This window comes from Ranitomeya variabilis, chromosome 8 (genome assembly GCF_051348905.1).
Source record: "Ranitomeya variabilis isolate aRanVar5 chromosome 8, aRanVar5.hap1, whole genome shotgun sequence".
NCBI lineage: Eukaryota > Metazoa > Chordata > Amphibia > Anura > Dendrobatidae > Ranitomeya > Ranitomeya variabilis.
The window spans coordinates 12,669,120-12,681,907 of NC_135239.1; the positions used below are offsets into that span (position 1 = coordinate 12,669,120).

Sequence of the window (12,788 nt, forward strand, 5' to 3'; positions counted from 1 at the left end):
TAATAACAGCAAAAATACAAAATTGCAACAATGTAAGAAGACCAAGAAGTCCCCGCAATGGAACATACAAATAGGAAGACGATGGTGTCTGCGGGGGGCATTTAATAATGGAGCAGAGGCAAAGCTTAAAAACAAGATGTGTTTCACATTTTGTAATAGGAGACACTTGAATTTTTAGGAAATGAAGCCGTAGGGATCATGCAAGTCTCACATTGTGCGGAGCTGTAATCAGCAGACATTCACATCTATGGAGACAGACTGTACCAATCATATGTCTAACATGGAGGTATAATGAGCACTGAGAATGAAATGCCATGTGTCTGCTCTTATCTTACTGATAATTTCATTAAGGACTCAAAATTCTCGCAACATAAATTCCATATATTACTGTGACATGAAAGCAAAACCTTCAATGGCTGCAAATCACATTACAACCACTATGTAATATAAGTAACCAGCAGAATAGTGAGTGCAGCTCCGGAGTATAATATAGGATGTAACTCAGGATCAGTAAAGTATGTACACAGTGACTGCACCAGCAGAAGAGTGCAGCTCCGGAGTATAATACAGGATGTAACTCAGGATCAGTAATGTAATGTATGTACACAGTGACTGCACCAGCAGAATAGTGAGTGCAGCTCTGGGGTATAATACAGGAGGTAACTCAGGATCAGTAATGTAATGTATGTACACAGTGATTGCACCAGCAGAATAGTGAGTGCAGCTCTGGAGTATAATACAGGATGTAACTCACGATCAGTAATGTAATGTATGTACACAGTGACTGCACCAGCAGAATACTGAGTGCAGCTCTGGAGTATAATACAGGATGTAACTCAGGATCAGTAATGTAATGTATGTACACAGTGACTGCACCAGCAGAATAGTGAGTGCAGCTCTGGGGTATAATACAGGATGTAACTCAGGATCAGTAATGTAATGTACAGTATGTACACAGTGACTGCACCAGCAGAATAGTGAGTGCAGCTCTGGGGTATAATACAGGATGTAACTCAGGATCAGTAATGTAATGTATGTACACAGTGACTGCACCAGCAGAATAGTGAGTGCAGCTCTGGGGTATAATACAGGATGTAACTCAGGATCAGTAATGTAATGTATGTACACAGTGACTGCACCAGCAGAATAGTGAGTGCAGCTCTGGGGTATAATACAGGAGGTAACTCAGGATCAGTAATGTAATGTATGTACACAGTGATTGCACCAGCAGAATAGTGAGTGCAGCTCTGGGGTATAATACAGGATGTAACTCAGGATCAGTAATGTAATGTATGTACACAGTGACTGCACCAGCAGAATAGTGAGTGCAGCTCTGGAGTATAATACAGGATGTAACTCAGGATCAGTAATGTAATGTATGTACACAGTGACTGCACCAGCAGAATAGTGAGTGCAGCTCTGGGGTATAATACAGGATGTAACTCAGGATCAGTAATGTAATGTATGTACACAGTGACTGCACCAGCAGAATAGTGAGTGCAGCTCTGGGGTATAATACAGGAGGTAACTCAGGATCAGCAATGTAATGTATGTACACAGTGACTGCACCAGCAGAATACTGAGTGCAGCTCTGGGGTATAATACAGGAGGTAACTCAGGATCAGCAATGTAATGTATGTATACAGTGAGTGCACCAGCAGAATAGTGAGTGCAGCTCTTGGGTATAATACAGGATGTAACTCAGGATTAGTAATATAATGTATATGCACAGTGACTGCACCAGCAGAATAGTGAGTGCAGCTCTGGAGTATAATACAGGAACTCAGGATCAGAATATTATAAACAATTGTGGAAAGCATGATGCAGTTTTAAAACAATCTAAAAAAAAAAGAAACAACAAAAAAGATGGACTTCACCTGATTACGGTAGGTTTGGACCCTCGGAGATCACAAACGACACTTGTAAACTATAGAAGCCTCATTTCCTATAATTATATATTAAGTTTGCCTTTTGTATACTTCTGAAGATCCTTAGTGATGAGGTCTCATGGGTGATTTCTGACATTTAAATAGAAAAAAAACCTCCTGTTCCTTGTATTGATCCAATTATTTTACATTCCTTTAGAAGTGACTAATTCTATGGGTTTTGGTTTTAGAAATGTTCAAAAGAAAGAGCAGACGGGTAAAGTCAGAGCGAATCCTGGGGAGGAAAGGAAAGATGTAAGGAGATTGTCCGCGCTTTGTACCCCAGGACCCGTCCCTGCTTCACTTTCAAAAGATTATAGATTGGCAGCGAAATCACCGCGTCCTCCCTGATGAAGAGGCTTAAATAGTGTAACTGCAGCTCCAGTCCCGGTGGATTCGCTTTCAATAGGACTGGATTCTATACACAGCACCTGTGCGCAATTTATATGTTGCGCTGCTGTACATGTTCTGCCTTTCATACTGATGCAGCAGAGCCGAATTTGTTGAACTCTATTCAACTGCATTAATATATAGATAATGCCCCACTTGTATGTGCAGTCCTATGTAAGGCCCATAATAGATGTTATACATGTGCACACATGATAAACTTCAGATGCACCTACAATATAAGCAAAAATGTAATGCTCTAGACCAGTGATTTTCAACCTTTTTTGAGCCGCGGCACACTTTTTATACTTAAAAAATCCCGGGGCACACCACCAACCAAAATGGCACAAAATGACACTAAAACAGTACATATTCTACATATAGTTAATAATATAGATTCTAAATGTATTTATACTCACTCAGTGTGAAACCTGGGCCTGTTTCGATAAACACAAAAGGGATATCCTGGCAGGAATGGTGGAAAGACACACACAAAGCTCTTCAACAGTTCTCAGTCTCTCCCTGTTTTTAGTTTTTTTTTATGCACATGCCCTAACCCTACCCCTAACCCTAGTTCTAACCCTAAACCTAGTGGAAAAAGAAAAAAAAATATTTTCTTTTTTTTTTATTATTGACCCTACCTATGGGGGTGATAAGGGGGGGGGGGGTCATTTACTATTTTTTTTATTTTGATCACTGTGATAGGTTATATCTCAGTTTTCAAAATATACCTGGAACGAATCTGCCAGCCGGCAGATTCGGCGGGCGCACTGCGCATGCGCCCGCCATTTTGGAAGATGGCGGCGCCCATGGAGAAGACGGACGGACACCGGGAGGCCCGGTAAGTATGAGGGGGGGGATCTGAGCATGGGGGGTGGATCGGAGGACGGGGGGGTGGCATCGGAGCACGGGGGGAGCGGGCAGGAGGACGGGGGAGGGGACAGGACGACGGAGGGGAGCGGAGCACCGGACGGAGGACCGGAGAGGAGATCGGTGGTGGTGGTGGTGGGGGGGGGGGGGGGTACATAGTTTCCAGCCATGGCCGATGATATTGCAGCATTGGCCATGGCTGGATTGTAATATTTCACCAGTTTTTTAGGTGAAATATTACAAATCGCTCTGATTGGCAGTTTCACTTTCAACAGCCAATCAGAGCGATCGTAGCCCTGAGGGGGTGAAGCCACCTCCCCTTGGGTGAAGTACCACTCCCCCTGTCCCTGCAGATCGGGTGAAATTGGAGTTAACCCTTTCACCCGATCTGCAGGGACGCGATCATTCCATGACGCCACATAGGTGTCATGGGTCGGATTGGCACCGACTTTCATGATGCCTACGTGGCGTCAAAGGTCGGGAAGGGGTTAATGAGCTGTTGCTGACTTAATGAACACAGCATTATTGGCGGGCATTACCTTGGCGGCAGGCAAATGCGAGAGTCTCTCTGCTCTCAGGATGACGCGCCGGCCTCGGTGATGTAATTAAGTCGCGCGAGCGTTCAAAGCTCGCGCATGTGTTATTCCGTGACTGCGCATTGCCGGGGAACAAAACAAAGGGGGCACTTTCCCCGCGGCACACCCGACCATGTGTCGCGGCACACTAGTGTGCCGCGGAACACTGGTTGAAAATCACTGCTCTAGACCACCAGGAGTGTTAGCACTGACCACCTTACTGCTAGACCACCAGGAGTGTTAGCATTGACCACCTTACTGTTACACCACCAGGAGTGTTAGCACTGACCACCTTACTGCTAAACCACCAGGAGTGTTAGCACTGACCACCTTACTGCTAGACCACCAGGAGTGTTAGCACTGACCACCTTACTGCTAGACCACCAGGAGTGTTAGCACTGACCACCTTACTGCTAGACCACCAGGAGTGTTAGCACTGACCACCTTACTGCTAGACCACCAGGAGTGTTAGCACTGACCACCTTACTGCTAGACCACCAGGAGTGTTAGCACTGACCACCTTACTGCTAGACCACCAGGAGTGTTAGCACTGACCACCTAAGGGTATGTGTCCACGTTCAGGATTGCATCAGGATTTGGTCAGGATTTTTCATCAGTATTTGTAAGCCAAAACCAGGAGTGGGTGATAAATGCAGAAGTGGTGCATATGTTTCGGTTATACTTTTCCTCTAATTGTTCCACTCCTGGTTTTGGCTTACAAATACTGATGAAAAATCCTGACCAAATCCTGATGCAATCCTGAACGTGGACACATACCCTTAGGGCTCATTTCCACATGCGAGGCACACGTCCGTATCTCGCATGTGGAAACCAAGCTCTGGCGCCGGCACTTTGGAGCGGAGCTGTGCAGCTCCATGTGTTCCTATGCGGCCGCACGCTCCGCTCTGGAGTGCCTGCTCCACAGCTTGGTTTCCACATGCGAGATACGGACGTGAGCCTCGCATGTGGAAATGAGCCCTTACTGTTACACCACCAGGAGTGTTAGCACTGACCAACTTACTGCTAGACCACCGGGAGCGTTAGCACTGACCACCTTACTGCTAGACCACCGGGAGTGTTAGCACTGACCACCAGGAGTGTTAGCACTGACCACCTTACTGCTAGACCACCGGGAGTGTTAGCACTGACCACCTTACTGCTAGACCACCAGGAGTGTTAGCGCTGACCACCTTACTGCTAGACCACCAGGAGTGTTAGCACTGACCATCTTACTGCTAGACCACCAGGAGTGTTAGCACTGACCACCTTACTGCTAGACCACCAGGAGTGATAGCACTGACCACCTTACTGCTAGACCACCAGGAGTGTTAGCATTGAACACCTTACTGCTAGACCACCAGGAGTGTTAGCACTGACCAACTTACTGCTAGACCACCGGGAGCGTTAGCACTGACCACCTTACTGCTAGACCACCGGGAGTGTTAGCACTGACCACCAGGAGTGTTAGCACTGACCACCTTACTGCTAGACCACCGGGAGTGTTAGCACTGACCACCTTACTGCTAGACCACCAGGAGTGTTAGCACTGACCACCTTACTGCTAGACCACCAGGAGTGTTAGCACTGACCACCTTACTGCTAGACCACCAGGAGTGTTAGCACTGACCACCTTACTGCTAGACCACCAGGAGTGTTAGCACTGACCACCTTACTGCTAGACCACCAGGAGTGTTAGCACTGACCACCTTACTGCTAGACCACCAGGTGTGATAGCACTGACCACCTTACTGCTAGACCACCAGGAGTGTTAGTACTGACCACCTTACTGCTAGACCACCAGGAGTGTTAGCACTGACCACCTTACTGCTAGACCACCAGGAGTGTTAGCATTGACCACCTTACTGCTAGACCACCAGGAGTGTTAGCACTGACCACCTTACTGCTAGACCACCAGGAGTGTTAGCATTAACCACCTTACTGCTAAACCACCAGGAGTGTTAGCACTGACCACCTTACTGCTAAACCACCAGGAGTGTTAGCACTAACCACCTTACTGCTAAACCACCAGGAGTGTTAGCACTGACCACCTTACTGCTAAACCACCAGGAGTGTTAGCACTGACCACCTTACTGCTAGACCACCAGGAGTGTTAGCACTGACCAACTTACTGCTAGACCACCGGGAGTGTTAGCACTGACCATCTTACTGCTAGACCACCAGGAGTGTTAGCACTGACCACCTTACTGCTAGACCACCAGGTGTGATAGCACTGACCACCTTACTGCTAGACCACCAGGAGTGTTAGCACTGACCACCTTACTGCTAGACCACCAGGTGTGATAGCACTGACCACCTTACTGCTAGACCACCAGGAGTGTTAGCACTGACCACCTTACTGCTAGACCACCAGGAGTGATAGCACTGACCACCTTACTGCTAGACCATCAGGAGTGTTAGCACTGACCACCTTACTGCTAGACCACCAGGAGTGTTAGCACTGACCACCTTACTGCTAGACCACCAGGAGTGTTAGCACTGACCACCTTACTGCTAGACCACCAGGAGTGTTAGCGCTGACCACCTTACTGCTAGACCACCAGGAGTGTTAGCACTGACCACCTTACTGCTAGACCACCAGGAGTGTTAGCACTGACCACCTTACTGCTAGACCACCAGGAGTGTTAGCACTGACCACCTTACTGCTAGACCACCAGGAGTGTTAGCACTGACCACCTTACTGCTAGACCACAAAGAGTGTTAGCACTGACCACCTTACAGCTAGACTACCGGGAGTGTTAGCACTGACCACCTTACTGCTAAACCACCAGGAGTGTTAGCACTGACCACCTTATTGTTACACCACCGGGAGTGTTAGCAGTGACCACCTTACTGTTACACCACTGAGAGTGTTAGCACTGACCACCTTACAGCTAGACCACCGGGAGTGTTAGCACTGACCACCTTACAGCTAGACCACACTGACCACCTTACTGCTAGACCACCGGGAGTGTTAGCACTGACCACCTTACTGCTAGACCACCGGGAGTGTTAGCACTGACCACCTTACTGCTAGACCACCAGGAGTGTTAGCACTGACCACCTTACTGCTAGACCACCAGGAGTGTTAGCACTGACCACCTTACTGCTAGACCACCGGGAGTGTTATCACTGACCACCTTACTGCTAGACCACCGGGAGTGTTAGCACTGACCACCTTACAGCTAGACCACCGGGAGTGTTAGCACTGACCACCTTACAGCTAGACCACCGGGAGTGTTAGCACTGACCACCTTACTGCTAGACCACACTGACCACCTTACTGCTAGACCACCGGGAGTGTTAGCACTGACCACCTTACTGCTAGACCACCGGGAGTGTTAGCACTGACCACCTTACTGCTAGACCACCAGGAGTGTTAGCACTGACCACCTTACTGCTAGACCACCAGGAGTGTTAGCACTGACCACCTTACTGCTAGACCACCAGGAGTGTTAGCACTGACCACCTTACTGCTAGACCACCAGGTGTGATAGCACTGACCACCTTACTGCTAGACCACCAGGAGTGTTAGTACTGACCACCTTACTGCTAGACCACCAGGAGTGTTAGCACCGACCACCTTACTGCTAGACCACCAGGAGTGTTAGCATTGACCACCTTACTGCTAGACCACCAGGAGTGTTAGCACTGACCACCTTACTGCTAGACCACCAGGAGTGTTAGCATTAACCACCTTACTGCTAAACCACCAGGAGTGTTAGCACTGACCACCTTACTGCTAAACCACCAGGAGTGTTAGCACTGACCACCTTACTGCTAAACCACCAGGAGTGTTAGCACTGACCACCTTACTGCTAAACCACCAGGAGTGTTAGCACTGACCACCTTACTGCTAGACCACCAGGAGTGTTAGCACTGACCAACTTACTGCTAGACCACCGGGAGTGTTAGCACTGACCATCTTACTGCTAGACCACCAGGAGTGTTAGCACTGACCACCTTACTGCTAGACCACCAGGTGTGATAGCACTGACCACCTTACTGCTAGACCACCAGGAGTGTTAGCACTGACCACCTTACTGCTAGACCACCAGGTGTGATAGCACTGACCACCTTACTGCTAGACCACCAGGAGTGTTAGCACTGACCACCTTACTGCTAGACCACCAGGAGTGATAGCACTGACCACCTTACTGCTAGACCATCAGGAGTGTTAGCACTGACCACCTTACTGCTAGACCACCAGGAGTGTTAGCACTGACCACCTTACTGCTAGACCACCAGGAGTGTTAGCACTGACCACCTTACTGCTAGACCACCAGGAGTGTTAGCGCTGACCACCTTACTGCTAGACCACCAGGAGTGTTAGCACTGACCACCTTACTGCTAGACCACCAGGAGTGTTAGCACTGACCACCTTACTGCTAGACCACCAGGAGTGTTAGCACTGACCACCTTACTGCTAGACCACAAAGAGTGTTAGCACTGACCACCTTACAGCTAGACTACCGGGAGTGTTAGCACTGACCACCTTACTGCTAAACCACCAGGAGTGTTAGCAGTGACCACCTTACTGTTACACCACTGGGAGTGTTAGCACTGACCACCTTACAGCTAGACCACCGGGAGTGTTAGCACTGACCACCTTACTGCTAGACCACACTGACCACCTTACTGCTAGACCACCGGGAGTGTTAGCACTGACCACCTTACTGCTAGACCACCGGGAGTGTTAGCACTGACCACCTTACTGCTAGACCACCAGGAGTGTTAGCACTGACCACCTTACTGCTAGACCACCAGGAGTGTTAGCACTGACCACCTTACTGCTAGACCACCGGGAGTGTTATCACTGACCACCTTACTGCTAGACCACCGGGAGTGTTAACACTGACCACCTTACAGCTAGACCACCGGGAGTGTTAGCACTGACCACCTTACAGCTAGACCACCGGGAGTGTTAGCACTGACCACCTTACTGCTAGACCACACTGACCACCTTACTGCTAGACCACCGGGAGTGTTAGCACTGACCACCTTACTGCTAGACCACCGGGAGTGTTAGCACTGACCACCTTACTGCTAGACCACCAGGAGTGTTAGCACTGACCACCTTACTGCTAGACCACCAGGAGTGTTAGCACTGACCACCTTACTGCTAGACCACCGGGAGTGTTAGCACTGACCACCTTACTGCTAGACCACCGGGAGTGTTAGCACTGACCACCTTACTGCTAGACCACCAGGAGTGTTAGCACTGACCACCTTACTGCTAGACCACCAGGAGTGTTAGCACTGACCACCTTACTGCTAGACCACCGGGAGTGTTATCACTGACCACCTTACTGCTAGACCACCGGGAGTGTTAACACTGACCACCTTACAGCTAGACCACCGGGAGTGTTAGCACTGACCACCTTACAGCTAGACCACCGGGAGTGTTAGCACTGACCACCTTACTGCTAGACCACACTGACCACCTTACTGCTAGACCACCGGGAGTGTTAGCACTGACCACCTTACTGCTAGACCACCGGGAGTGTTAGCACTGACCACCTTACTGCTAGACCACCAGGAGTGTTAGCACTGACCACCTTACTGCTAGACCACCGGGAGTGTTAGCACTGACCACCTTACTGCTAGACCACCGGGAGTGTTAGCACTGACCACCTTACTGCTAGACCACCGGGAGTGTTAGCACTGACCACCTTACTGCTAGACCATCAGGAGTGTTAGCACTGACCACCTTACTGCTAGACCACCAGGAGTGTTAGCACTGACCATCTTACAGCTAGACCACCAGGAGTGTTAGCACTGACCACCTTACTGCTAGACCACCGGGAGTGTTAGCACTGACCACCTTACTGCTAGACCACCAGGAGTGTTAGTACTGACCACCTTACTGCTAGACCATCAGGAGTGTTAGCACTGACCACCTTACTGCTAGACCACCAGGAGTGTTAGCACTGACCATCTTACAGCTAGACCACCAGGAGTGTTAGCACTGACCACCTTACTGCTAGACCACCAGGGGTGTTAGCACTGACCACCTTACTGCTAAACCACCAGGAGTGTTAGCACTGACCACCTTACTGCTAGACCACCAGGAGTGTTAGCACTGACCACCTTACTGCTAGACCACCAGGAGTGTTAGCACTGACCACCTTACTGCTAGACCATCAGGAGTGTTAGCACTGACCACCTTACAGCTAGACCACCAGGAGTGTTAGCACTGACCACCTTACTGCTAGACCACCAGGAGTGTTAGCACTGACCACCTTACAGCTAGACCACCAGGAGTGTTAGCACTGACCACCTTACTGCTAGACCACCAGGAGTGTTAGCACTGACCACCTTACTGCTAGACCACCAGGAGTGTTAGCACTGACCACCTTACTGCTAGACCACCAGGAGTGTTAGCACTGACCACCTTACTGCTAGACCACCAGGAGTGTTAGCACTGACCACCTTACTGCTAGACCACCAGGAGTGTTAGCACTGACCACCTTACAGCTAGACCACCAGGAGTGTTAGCACTGACCACCTTACTGCTAGACCACCAGGAGTGTTAGCACTGACCACCTTACTGCTAGACCACCAGGAGTGTTAGCACTGACCACCTTACTGCTAGACCACCAGGAGTGTTAGCACTGACCACCACCTTACTGCATACCTCCCAACCGTCCCGATTTCAGTGTGACAGTCCCGCTTTGGCACCGGGGTCCCGCTGTCCCGCTGTCCCGCTTCGGGCATTTAAAATCCCGAATTTGCGGCCGCCGGTGAAGCCCCGCCCACTTCCGGGACGTAGAGAGAGCCCGATTAGGTTTGTGGTTGTTTTTTTTTTTCTTATACATGCTGGGTCTCCTCCCGACCGATCCCTCCCCCGCCCCCGCCCCGCCCCCTGTGTGTGCGGCGCTGCCACGCTGAGGAAGAGAGCCAGCAGCGATCAAGATGAGAGGTCAGCGACTCACTACCTGAGGTGTGTGCACAGAGCTCTGGCGTCTCCTGCTCTTAGCTGCTATCCCGGCAGAGAAGGAGAGACGGGGGAGGTGCCGGGAGAGTGCAGAGCTGTGAGCAGCCGGAGAAACTGAAGAGCTGCACATGGACAGATCAGCCGCCCCTGCACCACAGAGGAGATTGTGTGTGTGTGTGATGTGTGTGTGATGTGTGTGTGTGTGTGTGAGATGTGTGATGCTGCATTTGTGTGTGTGTCATGTGTGTATGAGGTATCTGGTGTGTGTGATGGCTGGGTGTGTGTGATGGCTGGGTGTGTGTGTGTGTGTGATGGCTGGGTGTGTGTGTGTGATGGCTGGGTGTGTGTGTGTGATGGCTGGGTGTGTGTGTGTGATGGCTGAGTGTGTGTGTGTGATGGCTGGGTGTGTGTGTGTGTGTGATGGCTGGGTGTGTGTGTGTGTGTGATGGCTGGGTGTGTGTGTGTGTGATGGCTGGGTGTGTGTGATGGCTGGGTGTGTGTGATGGCTGCATGTGTGTGATGGCTGCGTGTGTGATGGCTGCGTGTGTGTGTGTGTGATGGCTGCGTGTGTGTGTGATGGCTGCGTGTGTGTGTGTGATGGCTGCGTGTGTGTGATGACTGCGTGTGTGTGTGATGACTGCGTGTGTGTGTGTGATGGCTGCGTGTGTGTGTGATGGCTGCGTGTGTGTGATGACTGCGTGTGTGTGTGATGGCTGTGTGTGTGTGTGATGGCTGCATGTGTGATGCATTTGTGTCAAAGCTGCATGTGTTTGTGAGCTGCGTTTGTGATGCTGCGTGTGTATGTGTGATACTGTGTGTGTGTGATGCTGCATGTGTGTGAGCTGCGTGCCTGTATGTCATTATACAGTATGGAGAACTGTGGCCATAATACAGTATGGAGCATCATGTGGGGTCATTATACAGTATGGAGCATCATGTGCGGTCATTATACAATATGGATCATCATGTGCAGCCGATATACAGTATGGAGCATCATGTGTGGTCATTATACAATATGGAGCATCATGTGTGGTCATTATACAGTATGGAGCATCATGTGCAGTCATTATACAGTAAGGAGCATCATGTGCAGCCAGTATACAGTATGGAGCATCATGTGCGGTCATTATACAATATGGAGCATCATGTGTAGTCATTATACAGTATGGAGCATCATGTGCGGTCATTATACAGTATGGAGCATCATGTGCGGCCAGTATACAGTATGGAGCATCATGTGCGGTCATTATACAATATGGAGCATCATGTGTGGCCATTATACAGTATGCATGCGGTCATTATACAGTATGGAGCATCATGTGCAGCCAGTATACAGTATGGAGCATCATGTGCGGTCATTATACAATATGGAGCGTCATGTGTGTTCATTATACAGTATGGAGCGTCATGTGTGGCCATTATACAGTATGGGGCATCATGTGTGGTCATTATACAGTATGGAGCACTGTGTGGCCATATTTTTTTGTTTATAACTATTGTATATGAAACAGTGTGATCAGCAGTGCTAAATGGGTGTGCTTGGGACGTGGATATGGGTGTGACTAATTATGAATGGGTGTGGTCAGAGGCGTGGCCTAAAATTTGCCGCGGCGCGCTTCGCGCGCCGCAAACTTTGTCCCTCTTTCCCATCTTCAAAAGTTGGGAGGTATGCCTTACTGCTAGACTACCAGGAGTGTTATCACTGACCATCTTATTGCTAGACCACCATGTTATTATTGACAACCTTGTTACTGCTGTAGACCAGACGTGGGTACATGGCGGCCGCATCCAGCCCCTTTGTTGTTTCTGTCAGGTGAAGTCAGAAACATGGAAAGAGCGGGAAACACCTGTGAGCGCAGAGCCCGGTGTTAGCCCCGCCCCGCTGTCTTACTATTGGTGGAGCGGCTTCATCTGGAGGAAGCGAGGAGCGGCTGGTGCAGGAGGTCGCTGAGAAGTCTCTGGCTGCACTAGAGCCCGGCAGCGTCTGCACATGCGCACATACCTGGTAATTACTCACCTTGTAAGGCCCGGGGTGTGTTTGAGACTAGAACTAGCAGGCAGTGTGCTGCGCTGGGTGTGCGCTGGGTGTGCGCTGGG

General features: G+C 49.8%; 1 protein-coding gene across 2 annotated transcripts in view; it reads right to left on the reverse strand.

Moving 5' to 3' along the window:
- Positions 1-12,556, reverse strand: part of ST6GALNAC5 (ST6 N-acetylgalactosaminide alpha-2,6-sialyltransferase 5) — a 178,463-nt gene extending 165,907 nt beyond the window's left edge. Inside the window, exon 1 of one of the 2 annotated variants that reach the window (XM_077277559.1) lies at positions 12,436-12,556. In XM_077277559.1, coding sequence (XP_077133674.1) covers positions 12,436-12,479 — 44 coding nt within the window. In that variant the 5' untranslated portion in view covers positions 12,480-12,556. The remainder of the gene's footprint in view (positions 1-12,435) is intronic. The other variant, XM_077277561.1, reaches the window with a different exon arrangement.
- Between the last annotated feature and the right edge of the window lie 232 nt (positions 12,557-12,788).